This window comes from Microtus pennsylvanicus, unplaced genomic scaffold, assembly GCF_037038515.1.
Source record: "Microtus pennsylvanicus isolate mMicPen1 unplaced genomic scaffold, mMicPen1.hap1 Scaffold_65, whole genome shotgun sequence".
Lineage (NCBI taxonomy): Eukaryota > Metazoa > Chordata > Mammalia > Rodentia > Cricetidae > Microtus > Microtus pennsylvanicus.
In genome coordinates, this window is record NW_027460999.1 from 41,480 (window position 1) to 68,030 (window position 26,551).

Consider the following 26,551-nt stretch of genomic DNA (forward strand, 5'->3'; position numbering starts at 1 on the left):
CCTCAGCTCCGCCTTCCTGGCCTCCTGGATTTCCTGAGACCCCCTCCTCAGTGTCCACCTCAGCCACGTCCTCTCCACAGCCACCGCTCAAAGGCGCCCTCGAGCCCCGTAAGCCCGCCATTCTCGCCCCCATCAGTCACCCCGCGACCCCCAGGCCGCGTCACACCCTCGCGCCCTGGGACACCAGCACCAACCCCGGCTCTATCCTCCCATCAGGAGAACCACTGAAAGAACTCACCTGAACCTTGGCCGCCCTGCTCCAGGGAGGAGGGGTGCTCTGGGCCACGCCCACTAGAGCCACGCCCCTGCTGTTGGTGTGGTCCGGTTTTCTGGCTCCCTCGAGCTGTGAGAGGCGGGGCGCTACAGAGCCCTGCCCCCTCAGAGCGCGCTCCCAAAAAAGCGGGCTCCTTGGCTTCACTTGCTGACAGGCCCCAGTGCCCCACTGTCCTGCCTGCCTCCTAGAGAGCGGAGCCCCAAGAAGAGGCTCTTTGAGTGGAAGGCGGGAAAATGGCGGACTCCTCGGAGCGGGACGCGGGGTGAGTTGGGGACACAGTAGGGCGGGGTTTAGGGGCACCCGAGGGCTGGCCAGAGCCTGGGCTGACGGGTGCCCAAGCGGGAGAACGGGGCTCCTTAGAGCCACTCCCCGAATCCCTCCCAGCCTGGAGGCCCAGGCTCTGAGCATCTCCTGTGGGGCTCAGAATGGAGTTGTGTGTGGTACTTTGGTGTTGGCAGCAGGTAACTTAGCCTCATGGTTCCTAGCTTTTGCATCTAGGGGAGCACTCAACCTCCTGAGTTCTGTGTGTGACTTGTTCTGTTTTGGTTCCAAGACAGGGTCTCTTGTAAGCCAGGCTTGCTTCGAACTCTCCAGTTCCTGCCACTCTTCCCGCGGGGATGATTAGTGTGCTCCCCCAGCAGCAGCTGGACCAGTCTGCTGCACCACAGCACTGCGGGGATTCATCCTTGTTAGTGAGCTTGGGAAGTATTGGAGCCTGGATAGGTTTTTTTTTTCTTAGAATTTCAGGTTTACTTTTTTCCTGAAAGGAGTTTTGAAGCACTGATAAGGGAAGAGTCGGGGGGGGGGCAGAGAGATGGCTCAGTGATTAAGAGCATTGCCTGCTCTTCCAAAGGTCCTGAGTTCAATTCCCAGCCACCACATAGTGGCTCACAATCATCTGTAAAGAGGTCTGGCGCCCTCTTCTGGCCTTCAGGCATACAGACAGAATATTGTATACATAATAAATGAATGAATGAATAAATAAATAAATAAATACATTTTTTTAAAAGGGGGGAAGAGTCGGGGAGTTACAAAATAATCGCTTGAGAGTTATGGTCTGGAAATTGATAAAAATCTACACCTGGGCGGGTTGATGCTAGTGGCAACCACAAGTACTCAGTGATGGTAAAGAAACTCTCCCACCCCACCTGAGCTTCACTAGAAGCCTGCCTGTCAGCACAGGCAGGAGGTGGTGGTGGAAGAATCCCGAGTTCAAGGACAGCCTGAGTTACCTACCTGAGGACCTGTCTCAAATAAACCATTTTTTGTTTTTGTTTGGTTTTTTGTTTTTGTTTTTGTATTCAAGACAGGGTTTCTCTGTAGTTTTGGAGCCTGTCCTGGAACTAGCTCTTGTAGACCAGGCCGGCATCGAACTCACTGCGATCCACCTGCCTCTGCCTCCCTAGTGCTAGGATTGAATGCGTGCGCCGCCACCACCACCTGGCCAGCTTTTGTTTTTGTTAGGAATATTTCTTAGACGAGCCTCTCTGCCAACACAAATAATTCCAATCAGACCAAATTAGACCGAATAAAAGATGCCCATGTTTGATGGAGCGCTCCTGGGTGGCACCAGGAAAGCATGGTGAGGGGAAGAGAGAGAAGGGGAGACCACATGTTCATATTTTGGGGGACAGCCTAAAAACCCTGTGGGAGTGGTCCTGACCCTCCCTGGGGAGGCTTGGTGGGCTTTCACAGGGGAGGGGGCTTGAAATGGATGCCAGGGGCTGAGGTGACGCTTTCACCCAAACATCCCAGACTCTTGGATATAGGGACCCGACTCAGGTCTGGCCACTTCCTGTGAGCATGGAGTGACATTGGCAAGGGGGGAGTTGGTGGGCTCATGAGAGGCGTGGCTGGAGCGGCTTCCCATTTACTGTCATCCGGGAGACCTCAGGCAGCGGTTGGTTGAGGGAGATGAGAAGGCAGGAGGCATTTGTTATCATTGGCCCTATGAATAGGGCTAGCCATGGGAAGTCATTAACTGCCAGAAAGAATGGGACAGAGAAGTGCCCTAGTTGTACAGGTGAGGCTTGGGTGTACAATTGGGACAAACTAGCAGATAAAACCAGATTTTAGTTGTTAGGTGTCCTTGATCCAGGAGAGTTGGTACCAGTGGTGAAGTCCCAGGAGCTGGTGCAGGTGTTGGCAATTTCTGGAGAGCGCTTTGTAAGTTGGTCTTGGCCCAGATGGCCAGAGTGACCTGTAAAATATGCGTGAAAATGGGTGGGGTTCAAACAGGCTCTGGAGGGCTGGAGAAATGGCTCAGAGGTTAAGAGCACTGACTGCTCCTCCAGAGGTCCTGAGTTCAATTCCCAGCAACCACATGGTGGCTCACAGCCATGTATAATGCGATCTGGTGCCCTCTTCTGGCCTGCTGGCATACATGGAAGGAATGTTGTTTTTTGGGGTTTTTTTTTTTTTTTTTTTTTTTTGGTTTTTTGAGTCAGGGTTTCTCTGTGGTTTTGGAGCCTGTCCTGGAACTAGCTATTGTAGACCAGGCTGGTCTCGAACTCACAGAGATTTGCCTGCCTCTGCCTCCCGAGTGCTGGGATTAAAGGCGTGTGCCACCACCGCCCAGCACGGAAGGAATGTTGTATACATAACAAATAAATCTAAAAATTAAAAAAAAAACAGGCTCTGGAAAACTGTTAGTTGTTTGTTTGGGGTTTTTATTATTATTATTATTATTACCAGACCTGATTTTTGATACAGCAGTAGAACTTTTTCCAGAAACCTGTAGGTATCTGTAAGAGAACTGGAACAGATTTACATCTTAGTGTCATAGCAAAAGGCTATTGCTTTAGGTTAGAAGGTTTGCACATTTTAGAAGACAATTAAAGGGAATTGGGAACTCTGGATTTTTAAGATACACCTGTTAATCTGAACTATGAAGCCTTGAAAGAGGCACACCTGTTTGTATTTTAGCAGGAAACTTCAAATGAAGTAATGAGCTACCAGTACCTTAAGTTGTCAAATGCCATGGATGAAGTAATAAGTGAACAGTATCCTAAGTCACCAAATGCCATTAGACAGATCTAAGGGGATAAATGGGCAAAAATGAGACACCTTTTTTAGCTACACAGGCAATCCCAAGTCTCTCCTTAGTCCTCGGAGAACATCAGCCTGGAGGCAGTGATTGCCGTTAGCTGCTGGGTACAAGAGGCCCCAAGATTTTCCTGTGGGGGGAAGATTTAGTCCACCTGTCATGGCAGGATGAGAAGATTGAGTCCCCGGGTGGCATCCAGGAAGCTGAAGAGGTAAAAGGCCGCTTTTTGGTGTGTGGGTGTCTTTGCAAAACCCAAAGGCAAGCCTCAAGGCGGAAGATCTTTGTAACCATGTATCTTCTTGGAGGAGCTATAGGTGCCATGGGAGCTGGCATGTCTGTGTTAGAAGCACTTTTGTTAAATTGCCATACTCTCAGATCTGTAAAGGCACTTGAGAATTGGGCACCATTACCTGGTGTATTTAAACTGGACATATAAGCTAAATTTAGGCATGTATTTTATCCAGTTAGTTACAGCTTACCAATGCTAGTGAATGTAAGACGATTAAAAGGAATATTTTAATAAGTCAAAGAATACTAGCACACTGTCACAGAACTCCCTGTGGAGACCCTGTGAGCTTCCAGCTCACAGATCACAGAGATCTGAATGAAAAATGAGGATGTGGCCCAGCAGTGGTGCTGCAGGCCTTTAATCCCAGCACTTGGGAGGCAGAGGCAGGTAGCTCTCACCAAGGCTTTTACACAGAGAAATCCTGTCTCAAAAAGAAAGAAAGAAAGAAAAGAAGTAAAGAAAGAAAAGAAGTAAAGAAAGAAAAGAAAAGAAAAATGAGGACATGACTGCTCCAACGTATATGGTCGAGCAGAAGGTTTATTGTAGATATGAGGGAAAGTACAGCCAGAGGCATCAGGAAGAGTCCATACTGAACCTGCCCAGCAGCCTGAACTAGGCCATGAGAAGAGAGAGAGGGAGCAAAGAGAGCACTAGAAACATACAGACCAAGTGGACAAAATGGCTGAGTTATATAGAAAAGAGAAGCTGGGGAACTTCAGGGTAGGGGCAGGGTATGCCTGCCAGGCTGGCTCTGTGACAGGCACTTGGGATGCTGAGAGATGATAAGTTAAGTAGGCCCCTCACTTAGACACTTGACCCAATGAGGTCCACCTGCCTCTGCCTCTGCAGCTTATAGACTTGTACCACCACACTCGGCCCCAGGCAGCTTCCTTACTCGCAGGTAAAGGTGCTGCCACCAAGCCTCATAGCCTCAGGATTCCCAGGACCCAACTACAAAAGTCATCCTTTGCCCTCCCGTGTGTCAGAGGACGTGAGCACCACATACTGCATCAGATTTAAAAGGCTGAAGTGCTACAGAGAAGAGGCCGGTGGGTGGAGCCTCCTGACCAGCACTATACCTCAGACTTCCAGCTCTTTACACGGGTAGTGATGGGCACAGGTCAGGTCAAGGCCATGTTGCTGAGGCCTCCATGATTGATGGGCAGACCCCGGGGCATCCTGAGGGACCACAGCAGGTGCACCTGCCCTGCTTCCCAAAGCCAAGCCCCTACCATCTGTAGGCTTCAGGAAGAAGCCAGCAGCAGAGGCTTAAGACCCCCAGAGCTGGACTGCTGGGGACTGAGCTCAAGTCCTCTGCAAGAGCAGCAAACTCTTTATTCTGCAAACTGTCTGTCCAGCCCTGGTAGGAAGATGATGAGTTCTGGGCCAGCCTTGGCTGTAGCGTGAGACCCTGTTGGTGTGGGTGTGTGTGTGTTAATTATCACTGAACAAGCCTGACAACCTGAGTTTGGGTCCCCAGAAGCCACGTAGAAACTGGATGCAGTAGTGCCTGCACTCCTAGCACACCCTACAGGGAGATGGGAGGCCAAACAGGAGAGTCTGCAGGAGTGAGGACTGGCTAGCCTGGTATACGCAGCCGTGGATGAGAAGGTGGAACGTGACCTATGCTGAGATTGTCCCCTAACCTCTCTGGAGGCACCACGGTACGCACAGTTGGTGGCACTTACACAGCTGCACTCACAGACATACACAGAATAAATAAAAATGAAAATATTTAGAGAATACAACTTTTTGGTGACATATGAGCGATGTGTGACCCAAAATGTGCTATGTCAGCAAAGTTTTGTTGCCACATGGCCCACGCATTGTGTCTGTCAACTTTGGTACTAGAATAGCAAAGTTGAGTAGTTGCTGGTCATGACAGTGACCGGGGAGCCTAGGAAACTGACACTTTGCAGAGAAAGGCTGTGTCACCGTCCTCTCCCCAACCTGCCATCTCATCCTTACCATTGGACTCTTCCCTCCTGTCTTCTCCAACCCCTGTGCTTGCAAAACCTCAGCCCCAGCGCTTCCAAAGCCCTCCCACCTCTCTGGCTGTTGTCACACCAGCCTGATGAGACAGGGATCTTCCTGGTAGGGAAGCTCTGATCCCTGTGGGCCAGTGTTCTACTGCCTTCAGGAGGAAGTTGGTCTTGTGGGGGTTCCACCTCCTGCTTGTCTAGGGACGATCTTCACATGCCCCGCTGCAGCTGACAGAAGGTGGCTCTGGCCTCTGCAGATCTTGTAGATGGATGAATAGCACACCTCTCTTCTCTCTTGTAGGAAGCCCGCAGCCACTGGTGCCCCCAAGACAAAAGGAAGAAGAGTACAAGGTGAGCACTTTAAGGAAAGTGTTTTTTTTGTCTTCATCAACAATTTTTGTTCAATTTTTTTATTACACGTGTATTGATCTTTTTGGAGGGGTGTGCATATTGTATCATGAGTATAGAAGTCAAAAGGGAACTTGTGGGAGTCAATTTGTCATCAATCAAGCTGGGTAGCAAGCAAGTGCCTTACATGCTGAACCTTACTGTTCTCTGAGAAAGTCTCATGGATCCCAGGTTGCCGGTCAGCTCCTGATCCTCCTGCCTCAACCTCCAGGGTGCCATCTAGTTCATGAAAGGGGTTTCTTGGGGGCAGGGGAGACAGAGACAAGTCTGAAACTTCCACTGCTCAGTGGCATGCCTTTGGGGACTCGGGGTTGTCTTTGTCCCTGAGGTGTCCTGTGACTGTAGTTGTCCTTTGGAGAGTTGAAGTCCCTCGAAAGTGTAGCTCTAGATGTGCACAGGCCACAGATCCAAGTTCCTTCAGAAACCTGTGGAGCTGCCCGGTGTGGGTGCTGGAAGAGCAAGTACTCCTCAGCCTCATAGGCTCCTTTTTTTTGTTACACTTCGTGTGGGGCAGGTAGCACATGTGGCACACACATGGGGGTTAGGCATAATTTGGGTGGTTGTTTCTCTCATTGCACCATAGGAGTCCAGAGGACTAAACTCGGACCCTCAGGGTTGACAGTGATCACTGGACCTGGTTGGGTTTGGGGCTTGGGGTTTGGTCTTAGGGATGGAGCCCAGGGCCCCACATTTGCTAGGCAAGCGCCTAACCACTGACCTATATCCTCAGCAGATATTTTGTTTGTTTGTTTACTGCGATGGCAGAAGTAGAATTGGGGCCCTCACTGTGCCAATTGAGCACCGTGCCACTGAGTGGCCCCAGCCTGGCAGTTTTGTGTGTAAGCTATGACATGTTTGCATGCTGCCTGGTTTTGTTAACACTGGCCAGGCCAGATGCCCCAGCTACCGCCAAGGGGGCCTGGATCTGTGCGTGAGTCTCATGAGGGTCCACCCGTGATAAAGGCTGGAGTGGTGGTGAGGACAGAGCATGGACATAGGCCTCCCCAACCCAAAGGTACAGAGTCTGACATGGCTCACGTGTGCCCCAGCTTCCCTGCCCCTGGGCTGCTGTGGGCTCTTCTCCTGTCTTTAACTTTATTGTTACTTTTTAATCTGCTAGCTTCATTTAATTGAGAAACATGAGTGGTCAAGGTACAAACGACCACAGACCAGCTGTAATGAGAAATCTGGAGTCTTCCATGGTTGGCAAGCAGGGTCTGAGAGCTGGCCTGGGCACATAGACCAGTGGGCCTGTTTGTCCTGGCTGCAGGCTCAACACGTTTAAACTGAACCAGGGTCAGATTCCTACATCTGGGCTGCATTTTCCAAGCTTTTTCCTGGCACAAGCCCCAGGCAGAGTCTGACTTAGCCTTTTACGTCCATTACCTATGCTCTCAGAGCTTCTGCAGGATCTCAGCGAGAACCCCCAAATCCATGCCAGCACGGCCATTCCCTCACAACAGTTAACATCATCTAGGGTTACAGGAGTGGATCTTTATCCCTCTGATTTAAAGATAGGAAGGTGGGAATACTAAGACCACGGTGGGCAGCCCAGCTTTACTGTACTGAAGCACAAACAGAGATGGACTCCACCAGAGAGGGATAGACCCAAAATGCTGTGGGATTTGTTGTTTTGTGTTTTGGTAGGTGGGAGGGGGCTGTGCACATGAATGTAGATGCTCTTGGACACCAGAGAGAGTGTTGAATCTCCCAGAACTGATATTACAGTTGCAAGCATCCCTGTGGGTGCTGGGACCCTAACTCCAGTCCTCTGCAAGAGCAACAAGCGCTTAACCACTGAGCCATCTCTCCTGCTCCTTTTTTTTTTTTTTTAAAAAAAATGCACTTATTTACTGAAGGTGAGGGGGATACCAAGGTGCACATATAGAGGTCAGAGGAAGGCTCTTGAGAGTTGAACCAAAGTCATCAGGCTTGTTTTCAAGCCCTCCACCCAGTGAGCCATCCCACTGGCCCCTGGCTTTCACGGTCTAGAATGTTTCTATCTTTGAACTTACTTGGCACTTGCTCCTACTCCAAGGACCCACATACAAGAGACGTTCCATCAGTGTCTTATGGACACTGAGTGTCCTGTGAAGGTACTAGTTGCAGTAGCTCCCATGTGCATACTGGGGAGACTGAAGGAGCCAGTCTGCATCGGGCTGTAAGGCTGGTGCTTTTCCTGTCATTGGCCCCGGCTCTCCACTGTGGGGTCCTGCTCATGCTCTATGTCTTCATGCTGCAGCATTCCTCTTCTCTAACAAACACTGTTGGTTAATTAATAAAGAAACTGCTTGGCCCTGATAGGTTACAACATAGGTGGGGGGAGTAAACAGAACAGAATGCTGGGAGGAAGAGGAAGTGAGGTTAGAGGCCATGCCGCTGCTCCTCTCCAGGGCAGACGCGATGAAGCTCTGACCCAGGATGGATGTAGGCTAGAATCTTCGTGGTAAGCATACCTTGGGATTACACACATTAATAGAAATGGGTAATCAAGATGTAAGAATTAGCCAGTAAGAAGCTAGAGCTAAGGGGCCAGGCAGTGTTTAAATGAATACAATTTGTGTGTTGTTATTTTGGGGCATAAGCTAGCCAGGTGGCTGGGAGCTGGGTGGCAGGAATGCAGCCCGCAGCTCCTACTACACACTGTGTCGTCTGCAGGAGGAAGAGTGGTTGAGTCCAGATACCTGCAATATGAGAAGAAAACTAAGAAGGTAATGGAGTCTTTTACTCTTGGAGCCACTAGGAATAGGTGGAGGGCACGTGGCAGCTGCAGCCCGATCCTGGAAGACACCATTGGGGCCTTTGCCGCCTCCAGGTTCTGGGCACAGTCCTGAGTCTCTGGTGAGAGTGACACCAGTGTCCATCAGTCGTATGTACCTCCTCTGCCCCTCCTGTTTTGAGGGCCTCTGTTCTGTCAGATCTGTCCTCCAGCACTATCCCTTCACACCCAGGAGGCTCCTGAGTGATGGGCAGTGGCAGCGGCACTCGGTGTGGGCCACAGGCACAGCTGGCAGGGGTGACGTTCACTTCTGCATCTTCCTGTGTGATACTTTTTCAGCTGTCAATAAGCAAGGCTGGCAGGGCTTCCTGAGGCCCCAAAAGCTGCACTGCATTGCAAGAATGGGGGAAACATGTTGGGGTCAGCTGCAGGCTCATCCCTGTGGTGACACATCCCTGGAGCACAGGATCCAGTTCCAGGTTGTCTGTCATGGCCAGGCAGGACTGCTGAGCACAGGCTTGGTTTATGACAATCAGAAGGTTAATTTCCCATCTGCCTGGCCTGTGCCCCAGGAAGTGTGGTGAGGGTTCCCAGGATTCCTGAAGCTCTGACTGGAAGTCTGGTTTAAGGGAAGGGATTCTCACATCACCCTGCAGACAGCTTTCCCAAGCTACTTATCCCTGCTTCCATTCACCCTGTGGCTGTTGCCACCTTGAAGGCTTGGCCACAGTGCCCCCATGTGTTTATACAAGGCATTTTGGTTCTGCTACCCCATCAGGTGACCTTGGTCTGGCTGGAGTCTTGAGTGTCTGTTGTCATGGTAACATTAGCCTGCGCTTTCTCCTGAGGCTGAATGGATCTCAGAAGGGCTGGTCCTGAGTGGAGCCCACTTCCAGCTGAGCAGCCCTTTCCCTGAGTGTGGGGCAGATGATCTTGAGTTTCAGATTTCAGTTGTGGATAAGGAGTGCTTGGGCTGTGCTGTGTGCTCCCATTCCTCCTGAACACCATTTCACGTTTCTCCCAGGCACACTTCTGTGACTTCAGTAGGTGTCTCCAAGGCAGTTGGTGGTGGGCATTGCTCTGCATTGGTCCTTGTTATTTTTGTGTGTGTGTGTGTACGTGTGTGTGTTGCAGGTTGTACAACCATGCATGTACACATGGATGGATGCCAGAGTGAAATCTTTCTTTTGTGACAGGATTTCACTGAACTGCCAGCTCTTGGGATCCTTTTGTGTTCCTCATCCCTTGCTAGGGTGAGAGGTTCTTGTGGTGAAAGACTTAGAGGCCCCTTAGCACTACTGCACCCCCTTCCTCGGAACCAGGGCCCTGGTAACCAACAACACGTGCACGAGAGCTTTGAGTACTTTCCATCTCCATTGTATAGACCTGGACCCTGGAACTGGGGTGAGACGACCTTGTAACCGTCATAACATTGATCAAGGTTCCTCCTTGTAACTATGACATTGATCAAGGCTCCACCTTGTAACTGTTACAACATTGATTAAGTAGAGTTAGCTGACCATTAAATGAACTAGTCAAAATAGTAGACAAATGATTTTTGGGCTTTCCCTTTGATTTTGTACTCCCCCCTCCTTGATTTTGTGTTTTTTTTCCTTTAAAAGAGCTTGTAATAGACAAAGCAGTCGTCCTTCTCCTCTCGAGGCTGGGGGACCTCTGCCGCGGCAGAATAAAAATTCCTCTTGCTATTGCATCAACCGAGTTGTGAATGTCTCTTGGGGTGACCTTCTCCTTGGTGGGGCTTTAGGGCCCAACAGTGGATTTGTTTCTGTGTAGATGCTGGGGATTCAAACTCAGGTCTTCAGACTTGCAAAGTGACTGCCAGACTACACACCACACAGCCCTGCTTGTTGGCCGTTAAATTCTCATTTTGTTGCTGGTTTGTTTGTTACATGTTCTACCGTGGACATTTTCTCGCTAGTGAGTCAGGGTTTTCAGTGGTTGGCTTTCGTGGCCTGTTGTCAACAGCCACAGGCAGCAGCTCTCATGTCATTGAGCACAAGTTCTGAATTTGCTTTCAAAAGACCAATCAATATTCCAGCCCGGCGGTGGTGGCAGGCATAGGCGGATCTCTGTATGTTTAAGGCTAGCATGGTCTACAAGAGCTAGTTCCAGGAGAGATAGGGTTGTTGCACAGAGAAACCCTGAAGCATGATTAATAAACGCTCAGGGTCAGAAATTGGGTTTCAGTCTGAAGGTCTAAAAAGCAAAACAGCCAGCCACTGGCTCTTGCCTCTCCCTCAGTCTGAAATGGCGATCCTGCCTCCAGATTTCTCAGAATGAGACTATGTCTGAGAACTGTCTCCCCCATCTTTTTCCTCTGTAGGGCTGGGATTAAAGGTGTGTGACACCATAACCTGGTCTGTAAGGCTGACCAGTGGGACTGTTTTACTCTCAGATCTTCAGGCAGTCTTTATTTATTAAAATACAAAAGAAAACCTATCTCACCCCCCCCCAAATAAAAGACCATTATGGATTTTTCTGCCTTTTTTTCTTTTATGGACAGTGTCTCTCTACATATTCCTACATGGCCGGGACTTAGAGAGATAGAGAGATCCACCCCTGTACCTCCTGAAGGCTGGAATTAAAGGCAGGGCAACCACGTCCAACCGCAATTGTTGGTCATCTGTTGTTGGACCTTCTTTAGACTGCCAGTTCCCAAATGATGGCACAGAGACTTCTTATTAATTATGAAAGCTTGACCTTAGTCTAGACCTGTTCCCAACTAGCTCTGGCGGGTGGTGGTGGTGGCACACACCTTTTATCCCAACATTTAGGAGGCAGACAGACCTCTGTGAGTTCAAGACCAACCTGGTCAAAATTTCCAGGGCAGTAGGACTGTTTCACAGAAAAATCTGTCTTAAAAAAAATTACCACGTCTATATTAGTCTACATTCTGCCATGTGGCTCCTTACCTCTCTGTACTGCTGACTCCCTCAGTGTCTCCCTGGCTTAATTATGAGAGCCTCTGATTCTTCCTGAGTTCCCTTCTCTCCTGGAAGCCCCACCTGTTCTCTCCTGCCTAGCTATTGGTCTTTCAGGTTCTTTTTAAAAAATCAGAAGGTGCCTTGGGCAGAGACACATCTTTACAGCATACAAAAAGATTATCCAACAGCAATCAGGTGTGTACACAGACCTGGTGATGGAGCCCAGGCCTTCATGTGCCAGAGCCCAGCACCTGCTGGGGATTGACTGCATGGGCTCCCAAGTCAGCGTCAGGGACGTGCTGGCATGGGGGTCTCAAGACCTGAACCCTGTGATTCTTCTTGGGTTCTGACAGGCTTTCATGTATGATGTGTGAGGGTGGCATCTGGCTTCGGCACGTGCCCCTTTTAGTCTGGAATTCTTTTTTTTTTTATTGAGAAAAAGACAAAAAAAGTTTCCGCCTCCTCGCAGACTCCTATTTCCCTCCCTCTCCTCCCACCCTTCTCCCCGTCCCCCCACTCCTCACCCCCTCCCTCTCCAGTCCAAAGAGCAGTCAGGGTTCCCTGCCCTGTGGAAAGTCCAAGGTCCTCTCCCCTCCGTCCATGTCTAGGAAGGTGAACATCCAAACTGGCTAGGCTTCCACAAAGCCAGAACATGAAGTAGGATCAAAACCCCGTGCCATTGTCCTTGGCTTCTCATCAGCCCTCATTGTTCACCATATTCAGAGTCCGGTTTTATTCCATGCTTTTTCAGTCACAGTCCAGCTGGCCTTGGTGAGCTCCCAATAGATCAGCCCCACTGTCTCAGTGGGTGGGTGCACCCCTCGTGGTCCTGACTTCCTTGCTCATCTTCTCCCTTTTTCCGCTCCTCATTGGGACCTTGGGAGTTCAGTCCACTGCTCCAGTGTGGGTCTCTATCTCTATCTCCATCCATCACCAGATGAAGGTTCTATGGTGATATGCAAGATATTCATCAGTATTGCTATAGGATAGGGTCATTTCAGGTTCCCTGTCCTCAGCTGCCCAAGGAACTAACTGGGGACATTGCCTTGGGCCCCAGGGAGCCACTGTAGGTTCAAGTCTCTTGCCAACCCTAAGGTGGCTCCCTTAACTATTAATTGTGCTTCTGTGCTCCCCTATCCAACCTTCCTTTATCCTAATAATCCTGTTTCCCCAAGTTCCCCCCATCCTCCCTTTCTCACTTTTCTCTGCCCATCATCCCTTACCCCAATCCCACCCCACCCCCAAGATCCCAATTTTCTCCCCGGCAATTTTGTCTACTTCCCATAGCCAAGATGATAACTATATGAGTTTCCTTGGGTTCACCTTCTTATTTAGATTCTTTAGGTTCACCAATTGTAGACTCCGTGACCCCTATTTATTGCTAGAAACCAATTATGAGTGAGCACATCCCATGTTCATCTTTTTGGGTCTAGGCTACCTCACTCAGGATTGTGTTTTCTATTTCCATCCATTTGCATGCAAAATTCGAGAAGTCATTGTTTTTTACCGCTGCGTAGTACTCTAATGTGTGTATATTCCACACTTTCTTCATCCATTCTTCCATTGAAGGGCATCTAGGCTGTTTCCAGGTTCTGAGTATTACAAATAATGCTGCTATGAACATAGTTGAACAAATGCTTTTGTCATATTATAGGGCATCTCTTGGGTATAATCCCAAGAGTGGTATTGCTGGGTCCAGGGGTAGGTTGATCGCGAATTTCCTGAGAAACTGCCACACTGATTTCCAAAGTGGTTGCCCAAGATTGCATTCCCACCAGCAATGGAGGAGAGTACCCATTCCTCCACAGCCTCTCCAGCAAAGGCTATCATTGGTGTTTTTGATTTTAGCCATTCTGACAGGTGTAAGATGATATCTCAAAGTTGTTTTGATTTGCATTTCCCTGATTGCTAGGGAGTTTGAGCATGATCTCAAGTGTCTTTAGACCATTTGAACTTCTTCTGTTGAGAATTCTCTGTTCAGTTCAGTGCCCCATTTTTTAATTGGGTTAATTAGCATTTTAAAGTCTGAGTTCTCTATATCTTTTGGAGATCAGACCTTTGTCTGTTGCAGGGTGGGTGAAGATCTTCTCCCGGTCAGTAGGTTGCCTTTTTGTCTTAGTGACAGTGTCCTTTGCTTTACAGAAGCTTCTCAGTTTTAGCAGGTCCCATTTATTCAATGTTGCCCTTAATGTCTGTGCTGCTGGGGTTACACATAGGAAGCGATCTTCTGTGCCCATCTGTTGGAGGGTACTTCCCACTTTTTCTTCTTTCAGGTTCAGTGTGTTCAGACAGATATTGAGGTCTTCAATCCATTTGGACTTGAGTTTTGTGCATGGTGATAGATATGGGTCTATTTTCATTCTTCTACAGGTTGACATCCAGTTGTGCCAGCACCATTAGTTGAAGATGCTTTCTTTCTTCCATTGTATACTTTTAGCTCTTTTATCGAAAATGAGGTGATCATAGGTTTGTGGATTAAAATTCGGGTCTTCTATACGATTCCATTGGTCGACTTCTCTGTTTTTATGCCAGTACCACACTGTTTTCGTTACTGTAGCTCTGTAATAGAGTTTGAAGTCAGGGATGGTAATGCCTCCGGAAGATCCTTTATTGTATAGGATTGTTCTGGCTATCCTGGGTGTTTTGTTTTTCCATATAAAGTTGATTATTGTCCTCTCAAGATCTGTGAAGAATTTTGAAGGGACCTTGCATTGAATTTATAAATTGCCGTTGGTAGAATTGCCATTTTTACTGTGTTGATCCTCCCAATCCAAGAGCAAGGGAGGTCCTTCCATTTTCTGGTATCTTCTTCAATTTCTTTCTTCAATGCCTTAAAGTTCTTGTCAAATAGATCCTTCACTTCCTTGGTTAGAGTTACCCCAAGATATTTTATGCTGTTTGTGGCTATTGTGAAAGGTGAAGCTTCTCTGATTTCCCTCTCTGCTTCCATATCCTTTGTGTATAAGAGGGCAACTGACTTTTTGGAGTTGCCCTGGTATCTTGCCACATTACTAAAGGTGTTTATCAGTTGTAAAAGTTCTTTGGTGGAGTTTTGGGGGTCGCTTATGTACACTATCATATCATCTGCAAATAACGAAAGTTTAACTTCTTCCTTTCCAATTCGAATCCCCTTGATCCCATTATGTTGTCTTATTGCTATTGCTAGAACTTCAAGCACTATATTGAAGAGGTATGGCGAGAGTGGACAGCTTTGTCATGTTCCTGAGTTTAATGGAATAGCTTTGAGTTTCTCTCCATTTAATTTGATGTTAGCTGTCGGCTTGCTGTATATAGCTTTTATTATATATAGGTATGACCCTTGTATCCCTAATCTCTCCAATACTTTTATCATAAAGGGATGTTTTATTTTGTCAAATGCTTTTTCAGCATCTAATGAAATGATCATATGGTTTTTTCTTTCTGTTTATTTATATGATGGATTACATTGATAGATTTTCGTATGTTGAACCAGCCCTGCATCTCTGGGATGAAGCCTACTTGATCATAATGGATATTTTTTCTAATGTGTTCTTGGATTCGGTTTGCCAATATTTTGTTAAGGATTTTTGAGTCGATGTTCATGAGTGAGATTGGCCTGTAATTCTCTTTCCTGGTTGAGTCTTTGTGTGGTTTTGGTATCAGAGTAACTGTAGCTTCATAAAGGGAATTTGGTAATGACTCTTGTGTTTCTATGTTGTGAAATACATTAAGGAGTACAGGTATTAGGTTTTCTTGGAAGTTCTGGTAGAATTCTGCATTGAAACCATCTGGTCCTGGGCTTTTTTTGGTAGGGAGGTTTTTGATAACAGCTTCTAATTCTTCATGACTAACAGGTCTATTTAGATTGTTCACCTGGTCCTGGTTTAACTTTGGTATATGGTATTTATCTAAAAAAGTGTCCATTTCTTTTACATTTTCCAGTTTTGTGGCATACAGGCTTTTGTAGTAAGATCTAATGATTCTCTGAATTTCCTCTGTGTCTGTGGTTATGTCCCCCTTTTCATTTCTGATCTTATTAATTTGCATATTCTCTCTCTGCCATTTGATTAGTTTGGATAGGGGTTTATCAATCTTGTTGCTTTTCTCCAGGAACCAGCTTTTTGTTTCATTGATTCTTTGGATTTTTTCTGTGTTTCTATTTTGTTGATTTCAGCCCTCGGTTTGATTATTTCCAGTCTTCTACTCCTCCTAGGTGAGTCTGCTTCTTTTTTTCCTAGAGCTTTCAGGTGGGCTGTTAAGTCTCCAATATGTGCTTTCTCTGTTTTCTTTAAGTGGGCACTTAGTGCGATGAACTTTCCTCTTAGGACTGATTTCATAGTGTCCCATAAGTTTGAGTATGTTGTTTGTTTATTTTCATTGAATTCCAGGAAGACTTTAATTTCTTTCTTTCTTTCTTCCTTAATCCAGGTATGGCTCAGTAGTTGACTGTTCAGTTTCCATGAGTTTGTAGGCTTTCTGGGGGTAGCATTGTTGTTGAATTCTAACTTTAATCCATGGTGATCTGATAAGACACAGGTGGTTACTAATATTTTTTTGTAACTGTGGAAGTTTGCTTTGTTACCGAGTATGTGGTCAATTTTTGAGAAGGTTCTATGAGCTGCAGAGAAGAGGTTATATTCCTTCCTATTTTGGTGGAATATTCTATAGATGTCTGTTAAGTCCAATTGATTCATTACCTCTATTAATTCTCTAATTTCTCTGTTAGGTTTCTGTCTGATTGACCTGTCCATTGGTGAGAGAGGAGTGTTGAAGTCTCCTACTATTAGTGTGTGCGGTTTGATGGCTGCCTTGAGTTTTAGTAATGTTTCTTTTACGTATGTGGGTGCTTTTATATTAGGGGCATAGATATTCAGGATTGAGACTTCATCCTGATGAATTGTTCCTGTTATGAGTATAAAATGTCCCTCTCCATCTCTTCTGATTGATTTAAGTTTGAAGTCAACTTTGTTAGAAATTAGTATGGCCACACCTGCTTGTTTCTTAGGTCCATTTGCTTGATAAGCCTTTTCCCAGCCCTTTACTCTGAGTAGGTGCCTGTCTTTGTGGTTGAGGTGTGTTTCTTGTAAACAGCAGAATGTTGGATCCTGTTTTCGTATCCAATCTCTTAGCCTGTGCCTTTTTATAGGTGAGTTGAACCCATTGACATTAAGTGATATTAATGACCAGTGGTTGTTAACTCCGGTCACTTTTTTAGTAGTAGAGTTTGTGTGTTTCCCTTCTTTGAGTTGCGCTGGTGAAGGGTCTCTAGATGTCTGAGTTATTGTGGTCATTGTTGGACTCCTCGGTTAGTGATTTGTCTTCTATTACATTCTGTAAGGCTGGATTTGTGGCTATGTATTGTTTAAATTTGTTTTTATCCTGGAAAATTTTGTTTTCTCCATTTATAGTGAACGAAAGCTTGGCTGGGTATAGTAGTCTGGGCTTGCATCCATGGTCTCTTAGTTTTTGCAGTACATCTATCCAGGACCTTCTAGCTTTCATGGTTTCCATAGAGAAGTCAGGTGTAAGTCTGATAGGTTTACCTTTATAAGTAACTTGGCCTTTTTCCTTTGCGGCTCTTAATATTCTTTCTTTATTCTGTATGCTTTGTGTTTTGATTATTATATGGCGAGGGGATGTTTTTTTTTTTTTTTGATCCAGCCTCTTCGGTGTTCTGTATGCTTCTTGAACCTTCATAGGTACATCTTTCTTTAGGTTGGGAAAGTTTTCTTCTTTAATTTTATTAAATATATTTTCTGGACCATTGAGCTGCACTTCTTATCCTTCTTCTACTCCAATTATACTTAGGTTTGGTCTTTTTATTGTGTCCCATATTTCATGAATGTTGTGTGATGAGAGTTTGTTGGACTCGCTGTTTTCTTTGATCAGGACATTTATTTTCTCTATGTTATCTTCAGAATCTGAGATTCTTTCTTCTATCTCTTGTATTCTGCTGGTTATGCTTGTTTCTGTAGTCTCTATTTGTTTACCTAGATTTTCCATGTGCAGCTGGCCCTCTGTTTGTGTTTTCTTCTTTGCCTCCATTTTAGTTTTCAAGTCTTGAACTGTTTCCATTATTGGTTTGATTGTTTTTCCTTGGTTTCCTAGGGTAGCATTCACTGATTTATTCAATTCTTCAAACTTTCTGTTATACTTCTCATCCATTTCTATAAGGGCTTTTTTTACATGCTGTTTAAGGGCCTCTATCACTTTCATAAAGTCAATTTTTTCTACTTCTTCTTGATTAAGGTGTTCCTGTCCTCCTGTTGTGAGGTCGCTGGGTTCTGGTGGTTTCATGTTGTTTTTCAGATTGTTGGGTGAATTCTTGCATTGGTGCCTGCCCATCTCTTCCTCCGAATGCTCCCCTATGGATCTTCTTTTACAGGATCAGGTCTCCTTGCCCACTGATGTACCTTCCCATTGATGTCACTCCCCAGTGATGGCTTTCCTGGTGCCTAGATCAGATCTCTGTGCTGCTTGGATAGCTCGTAAACAAAGGGCCTACCTTGCTTGCTGCTTGCAGGCTATTGAAACAAAGGAACTGCTGCCCTCCCGGTTGCCCTCCCGATTCAGATTCGGTCCCAGCACCCGAACAGGCTGAGCTGGGAGATGTTATGTGGCCAAAGAGGGGAGGGAGGCAAACAGGGTGGGGAGGGTTCTGGATGCAAGCTGGGTGGGATAGAAAGAGAGAGGAGGTATTGGGCAGTATAGCCCCTGCAGGATGACCAGGAAGTGTAGGAGGGATGAGGAACATCTGAGTTCCCTGTTCCGGGCTGCTGCTGCACTCACTTACCCCAATGATGGCTCTCCTGGAGCCCAGATCAGATCTCCGTGCTGCTTGGGTAGCTCGTAAACAAAGGCTAGTCTGGAATTCTTAGGGGTGTGCTTTTGAAACATTTTAATTGGAATTGAGTGTACAAATAATGAGATTCATGGTGACTTTTTAAAAACTTAACTACATTTTTATTCATTAGAGAAGGGTTCGGGCCAACTGTACATATGGTTACCAGAGGACAACCTGTGGGAATTGATTCTCACCTTCCACCACATGGGTCCTGCGCATCAATTTGGTTTGGCAATCTTGGTGGCAAGCACCTTTATACACTGGCCCAACTGCTGGGAGTTGAATCCAAGTTCTCCTCTTAACCAGCGAGTCAACTCTTCAGCTTCTGGTCACACTCAGTCCAGTTACCTTCACTGTGGGTTCTTCAGTATCTGACCCTAAACCCCACAGCCCTTGGCTGTTGTACCACCCGGGGTAGCCAGGTCTGCGTGAGTGTGTGGTCCCTTATGCAGATTGTTCTGAGGGGAGGGCACTGGCACAAGCAGTTGTAGAGCACGATGACCCCGAGTTCCGGAGCCAAGGCCACAGCAGTTCCTGTGCAATCGTGGCCAGGGTGGTCAAGAGCCCCACTGTCAGGCAGGCGAGAAGCAGAGCTTGCACTTTGTTCTTCACAGCTGATTCTCTTCGTGCCCTTGAGGGCCTGGCTGGCAGCACCTATGCAGGGTGGAGTCTGCTGCCTGCTGGCCTGACACCTAGGGCCATTGCAGGTGGTTGCCCAGAGTGACCCTCAGGCTTGGAAAACTTCTTTGCTCTAGTCTGAATAGGCTTGGGTAGTTTTGACAAGGAGTAGGTTTTAGTTTTCCTGTTCCATCCTGCTGCCTCCTTATTTCCTACAGAGGGTCCCCAGACCCAGTGGTGCATGAGAATGAACCACGACACAACCCCCACTGTGCTCCTTGCCTTTCTTGTACCTGACAGCTGGGCATCCACTGCTGCTGGTGGTGCAGCTGCTGTTTGTGAGCTTTGTAGACTTAGGCCAGGGAGAAGTCAGTGTCTCCTGAAGTCCAGAGTAACCTGTGTAGAAGTCAGCGCATCCTGAGAGTGCCATAGGAAGTTGGTCGCCAGCCCCTCCACAGCACACGCAAACACACACCCATCGAGATGGCAGTCCAGCACGTGTGCCATTATTTCCCATGTCTGATGAACGTAGCTGTCCACTGTTTGACTCTCCCGTGTTCGCAGTCTCAAAACTCCTGCTTCTCCGTCTGACCTTTAAGCAAATGCATCAAAGGTCAAGTGGCCTGACCTCTGACTGTCTGTTTACATAACAGGCTTCTGCATCTGCTGGAGGGAAGTCACCAGAGGGAAGAAAGCCCAGCACATTGCAGAAGGTCAAAGGTGAGTCCTGGCTAGGGTTGGAAGGGTGGGACTCTGGCAGCAGGGAAGGAGCTGCCAGGCCTCCCTCAGGGCAATCAGGACAACCCATCACAGACTGTCCACAGTCCAGCCTGATCCAAAAGTCCCTCAATTCCCCGGTGATCCTAGATTGTGTCAGGTTGTGAGTGAAAACTTAGCATTAAGGGTCTCTGTCAGAAAGGATGTGGTTCAAGTGTGTGTTGGGAGCATAGGCAGAGTGTCTGAGGCCCAACCATATGTCCACGGAACTACTTGCGGATCCAGGAGCTGCTACTTGCTGTCAGTTTAGGATGCTACAGAAATTATAACCAATGGGGTGCCTGACATTTGGACACTTGGGAGGTGGTGGCAAGATCAGAAGTTCAAAGTCATCCTTGGCCACGTGGGCTCCATTGAACCAGGGTGTGCATGAGACCCTATCTCAAAACACAGGAACAAAAATTTCTCTGTTCCCAGGCGGGGATGAGAGCAGCACATGGGCCTGGCTAGGATGTTCTCATGTGCGGCGTGAGCACCTCCTGAAGACGGGCCAGTCAGGAGTCAGGACCTGCCTGGCCTAAACAGGTGCTCACCAAAAGGGACTGACTAGGGTTAGGGTGTATGCAGACATTTTATTTGGATTTTGGCTTCTGATGGATGAACCACAGCTGCCGGTTGGCCCTTGGTGCACAGGATGCCCCTGGCTAGCATCTAGTTGGCCCAGAGGTCTGCACTACCAAAGCTGAGGAATGTTTGTTGGTTTTTGTTTTTGTCATTTTGTCGTCATTGGTTCTTGTTCCTGATGCCTTGGCACATTTGATGTCCGAGGACAACTCTGGAGTTCTCTCCCTCCAGCTTCCTGCGAGTTCAGGGATCAAGCGCGTCATCGGGCTTGCCAGGCAAGGAAGCATCTTTATGGGCTCAGCCAGCCAAACCATCCCATTTTTTTGACACAGGGCCTCATGTACCCTTGACTGGCCCAAAAGGAACGACACACCTTCCCCAGAAAAGACAGGTGAGCACTGGGGAGCAGACGGTGGGTAGGTCTGACTCCCGGCAGCCAGTCCTCCAGGATGGAGGCTAGGGCTGTGGTGTCCATGGTCCTTGCTCAGTTCAGTGTGCCCATATACTGAGTGGGGAGACACCCATACACTTCTGGGCAAGGTGTGACCTGACTCCATCCTCAGCCCCGCGGACACCATTTGAACCTATAAAGTGCACAGAGGTTGGGGTTCTGCCATGCCCGGAAGAGCCAGGTCAACATGGCTTACTGGGAATTGAACAGCAGGACCCTTGCAGGATCTACAGGAGACCATGGACATGATGGAGTCGCAGACACTACTGCTGACCCTGCTGTCTGTGAAGGTGAGCTTAACTGGGACTCACGAAACAGCGTGTGTCCTCTGTCACCTCCCCCACCCCACCTGAGTTGGTCTTGCGACCCACAGATGGAAAACAACCTGGCTGTGCTGGAGGAGAAGGCTGAGAAGGACTTGGTGGCCTTATGCCATGAGAAGGAGCGTCTACAGCAGCGGGTGCTGGAGCTGCGGCGCCAGCTGCTGCTCCAGCAGAAGCATCAGGAGCTGGCTACCATCCTGGATGCCCAGGTGGGTTTGAGCATGCTCCTGAGGCTAGGGGTTCATGAGGGAGCCAGGATCAGGATGCCACCACTTACATTCTGCCCGCCCTGCTTAGGCTCCTGATACGAATGTAGTACTCTGTATGGGACACCTGTCTCTGCCACACAGTCTGCAGAATACTTGGCACCTGCCAGCATTGATGTTGTCCCACCGTGGAGCTTAGCATAGCAACAGGGCCCCGTCCAGGGCAGGTCAGAGGGGGTCCTGTTACCTGGAAGCTGGCCCTTCTTGTGCGAGTGAGCGGTGTGTCTCACAGTGTCCCCTTCTGCCTGCAGATGGAGGTGCTGGGCCCTCTCGAGGCTGTAGTAAAGCGCTTCAAGGAGCAATACAAGACACTGGCCACAGCCTTGGACGCCACACGACATGAGCTTCCCGTGCAGGGCATCCACATGCAGGGAAGTGGGCAGGAACTCCTAGGTAAGAACAACCTTGCTGTGTGGCATTGCCTCAGCAGGAAGGAGCCTCAAGTCTCACATGCACCATATTCTAGGTGCCTCTACCCTGGGGTGGTGTTGGAACCCGTGTGGACCAAGTAGGACACAGGCAGCTGAGTCACGATTCCAACCCCACGCTGGACCTCACAGCTGGAAGACTCTGGGGGCAGGGTGACCTATCTACCGGCCCTGAGCCCTGGGCCCTACCAACAGGGTGGAGGTGTTGAGAGGTCATTTGAGGGATTCTCTGGAGCAGACATCCTCCTTAGGACTTTTTAGCTGCACAGGGTTTACTCTGCCTGGGCTACGTAACAAATGAAAATGGTATGGTGACCTACATTTATTGTCTGACTCTTGGGAGGCTGTGAGTTCCAGGCCAGCCTGAGCTACAACACAGTGAGACCCTGGCTCCATAAAAGAGCATAGTGTTGACCTGGAAGCTGTAGCGATCCTCCTAGCAAACTGCCCCTCGCAAGTCTGTACCCAGCAAAACCCCAGCACTGACGGTGAGGTGAGGACACGACACAGCAGGAACAGGTCCTTTAACCCTCATGACCTTGCTGGGTTGTGTGTGGTGCAGGTCTGTGCCTGGGACACACAGCTGCTACAGATACCAGAACCTCAGCTCTTTAGATCCGGAGGCCAGGAAGTGCAGGTCCAAGCCACATCTGGCAGGTGCATCCTGCTTGTCGCTCGTAGTGGAAGGACAGAGGGTGAGAGAACAGAGCAGTGGCTTGCAGCCTGAAGCCCCAGCTCCCCTGGTCCACAGGAGTCTACTGGGCAGCAGTCACAGAAGCACCTGTGCGCTCCCCACTGGGTTTGCCTTCCCAGCATGCACTTGGCACCCACACTCCAGGGACGAGTGAGATCTCCTAAGATCCCTCCCTTTGGCCCTGTTCCCTGAGTGTGAGAGAAGAGCCAACGCTGCACAGCTCAAACAGCTGCTGCTTTGGGCACCGGAGTTCTGCTAACAGCCTGTATCTCCACAGATGATCTGGAGCCGGCCCTAAAGACCACCCTGCAGCTCCTGGGCGAGCTGGGCATCTCCTCCCCGGACGCCAGCGGGCAGGTGCCAGACACCAGCGCGCAGGTGTCACGCCTGCTGGAGGAACTCAGGGACTTGATTACCAAGAAGGACCAAGAGCTCTACAGGTGTGGGTCAGGCCTCCCCCTTTCCCCTCCATCCCTCCCCTCCTCTCTCCATCATCCCTTACTTTTCAGTTGGGTTGCTGGAGGTGGAACCCCACCCAGCTGCTCTCTCAGGTGAAGATTGTTTGGGCTTTTGAGGACTCAGCTATTGAGTGCCTCACTACTACAGCACTGTTCCACTCCTAGCCCACTTCTGAGTTCTGAGACACTGGGACCTTGGGTGCAGTGAAGCCATCAATTCATACTGTGCCAGAGTCCAGCAGAGTAGGACTGGGGACCGTAGAGACCTGAGGTCACCACGGGCAAGGAAAGCATCCCACACTCAGTCTCATGCCCTAGATAGGGCAGCTCCAGGTCAGCAGGGGACAGAGAGAGCTTTTCTGAGCCGGACAGTTGCTCAACACATGTTAAACGTCATTCAGAAGTCAGTCTTAGCAGGATGTTTGGGGGTTTCTTTTTGTATGTTTTGTTTTGTTTCTAGACAGAGTTTCTCACTCTGGAACTCGCTCTGTAGATCAGGCTGGTCTCGAACTCAGAGATTCGCCAGCCTCTGCCTGCCAAGAGCTGGGAGTGAAGCTGCACACCATCACTGCCTAGCCGGTCTCGTGGTTTCTTGAGGGACATTGTTGTTTTGTGTGTTTTCTAAGACAAGGTCTCAATCTGTAACACCGAGTGTGGCTTTGAACGTGCAGAAATCCTCCCACCTCAGCTTGCAGAGTTCTAGAATGGCAGGTGTGAACATCACACGTGTTGGGGTTTTGTTTTTGTTTTTTTACGTATTTTTATGTTTGGGCATGTGCATGCCAAGGCATGAGTGTAAAGGTCAGAGGACGGCTTTGGGGTCTGTTCTCTCTTTCCACTTTGTGGGCCCTAGGGATCAGACTGAGGTCATCAGGCAGGCTTGGCCATTTTGGCCACCTCCAAAAAAATGCATTTAAGGAGATGCCCATAGGAGTTCTTAGGGATTCTGAAGCGCTGTACCCAGCGCTGGCCTACAGAATGGGTCAGCCATCACTCATATGGAGCATAGACTGAGGAAGTCTCCCTGTGCTTGTGACCACTGTATGGCCACAAGTTTTCCCAGTCAGTATCTGAGCAGTACAGATGTACCTGGTATTCACTCTTGGACACATGCCCTCCGTCATCTAGGGGCTCTTAAAGTCTTCAGACACCTGGCCTTTGACCATGTGGTAATGGCTGAATCTCACATCTAGCTTGGCACCAACAAGGTCTCCTCACATCAAATTTGCCCACTGTTGAGGGTGTGGGGCACTGAGGTCCCAGGTGAACAGGAGGATGAAGGATGCATTCAAGTCTCACCACACAGCTCTTTCCTGCTAGGCCTGGGGGCACAGATCTGTCAGCTGTCTCAGATGCTTGGGGGCTGAGGCAGGAGGGTCATCAGTTTAGGGTCAGCCTAGGAATCTTAGGTGCTGTCTCCTTCAAAAGAGGGAGAGCTGGGGACGGAGGGAACTCAGTATACACAGGCCCTGCTTCTGTTTGCAGCACCATATGGACACATGAACACTTGCCCCTAAGTTGGCAGCCACCCTTGTTGACTTCCAAAGACACCATTAGGGTCCTGAGATCAGCCAGCAAGGAAAGTCTGGTGTCCTGAGTTCAGTCCCCAGGATCTGTATGGAAGGAGAGAACCTATTTCTCTAACAAGTTTGTTTTTCTAAGATCTCCTTTAAAGTTCTTGGCCAGAGGCGAAGTTGTCCCTTCTCTTTCTTCTGCCCACAGGATCTTCAGTCTGGCCATGGAGCTTTCTTCCCAGGCCAGCAAGGAGGCAGCCTTGATGAACCAGGAAGTCTGGGAAGAGGCCCAAGGCACCCCTTCGTGCAGCCAGTGGTACTTCGGTCCATAGGCAGCAGACATCACCAATGTCCACACTCCTGGTGGTAGGGTGTAGGGATAAGCCCAGCCCATTAGGGGGCGTGTTCGCCTTGGGCTAATGTTACCTATAAATCTGGCGAGCATGAGCCCCACATCTCTCTTTGTCTGTATTTCCTGCTCATCACTGGATGGCTGGTGTTGTAAGTTCATTAAAATTTGCTGTTTCATATTAAGCTAGCCTGGTTATTATGCCGCCTACAGTGGGGGGCAATGAGTGGAGAGGCTAGGCAGATTTGGATGGTCACTGAACACCCTTGGAGTCCCCACACCCAGTAAGGTTCACAAGGAAGTTCTGAAGATACTGCAGGGCCAGCAAGCCTGATCACCAAGTAAAGCTGATTGCTGCCATACCTACCCCAAGTTTCATCCCTGGAACCCACATGCACATGGAAGGAGAGAACTCACCCCTGCAAGTTGTCCTCCGGTCTTCACAATTGGGCTGGCTCACACACCCTGGACAGACATTTCCTAAAATACACAGCATCCTAGGCCAGCAATCAATCCCTGGCCTTTAAGGACAGCAGCAAATGCAGGCAAACACTCATACACATAAATATATGAAACGACAAGTATTGATGAGGCTGTAAAGAGACTGAAATCCTCTTCCATTGCTGGTAGAACTATAAGATGATAAACCCACCGTGAACATGTTCAACATCTTTAGCCATCAGGAAAATGAATATCAAAACTACTTTGAGATTTTATCTTACACCTGTTGATTTCTTAAGCTCCATAATACAAGGGACTGTTAATGCTGGTAAGGATATGTGGCAAGGACATGTACAAGTGCAAACTTGTACAGCCAATGTGGAAATCAACATGCAGTCCTCAGGAAGTTGTGAGTCAATTCACCTCAAGACCCAGCTATACCACTCTTGGACATATATCCAAAAGATCCTACCACAAGGACATTTGCTCAACTGTGTTCAGAGTGGCGTGGTTCATAAAAGACACAGACTGCTGTATCTGGGAGAGATTGTGTTGATGATTGACGTGGGAAAGTTCCTCCAAAGAGGGTGGCAATATCCCTAAGAAAGTGGGCTTGGGCTACAAAAGGGAGCTATCTTAGCATGAATGAAGGAGTGACTGGGCAAGAGAGAAAGCCAGGAAACAATCTTTGTCCATGGATTTTTGCATTCAACTATTAACATGATTTCCTATCCTAAGCTCTAAAAATGATGACGTCAAATTACCCCACTCATTGTCTGAGCTGATTTTGGTTAGGGGATTTAATCAGAGCAACATAAATGTAAGTTAGGACAAAAAAAATGGAAAACCAAAAGTAATATTGTTGCTAGGCAGAACCTGGGAATGATGTCTCTTGAAACAGTGTAGAAGATATCTAGATTTTAGGTGGTGAAAAAAATATAGAAATTAGTATACAGAACTAAATTGGCTGTTCTTATAGGACCAGAATATGGAAATGTTAAGAAGAATGTCAGAAAGTAGAGATTGAGATCATAGCATTTCAGTTGGAAATGATACACTCCATAACCGATTAAGTTAGAGGTCATTTGTGTGATATTTTGGCTCCAAAATCTTCCTTTTATTTTCTTATTGAGTGTGGTTGAAAAGGTATTTACAAGGGTTTTGATTCTGTGGTTGTTTGAA

General features: G+C 48.2%; 1 protein-coding gene across 1 annotated transcript; it reads left to right on the top strand.

Annotated features, from left to right (window-relative positions):
• Positions 1-365: 365 nt before the first annotated feature.
• On the top strand, positions 366-24,911 carry LOC142842381 (HAUS augmin-like complex subunit 8). The gene is made up of 10 exons (XM_075959139.1): positions 366-536; positions 5,893-5,942; positions 8,658-8,710; positions 19,758-19,824; positions 20,778-20,836; positions 21,121-21,186; positions 21,270-21,428; positions 21,737-21,878; positions 22,885-23,047; positions 24,788-24,911. The coding sequence occupies exons 1-10, from the start codon at positions 508-510 to the stop codon at positions 24,909-24,911; spliced, it is 912 nt and encodes a 303-aa protein (XP_075815254.1). The 5' UTR covers positions 366-507.
• Positions 24,912-26,551: the final 1,640 nt, after the last annotated feature.

Bases quoted from the DNA above. Each gene is read 5' to 3' on its own strand.
- LOC142842381 (XM_075959139.1), top strand. From the start codon at position 508: ATGGCGGACTCCTCGGAGCGGGACGCGGG. The intron at 8,711-19,757 runs GTAATGGAGTCT...TTTACATAACAG, and splicing joins ATGAGAAGAAAACTAAGAAG to GCTTCTGCATCTGCTGGAGG. The intron at 20,837-21,120 runs GTGAGCACTGGG...GGACCCTTGCAG, and splicing joins ACCTTCCCCAGAAAAGACAG to GATCTACAGGAGACCATGGA.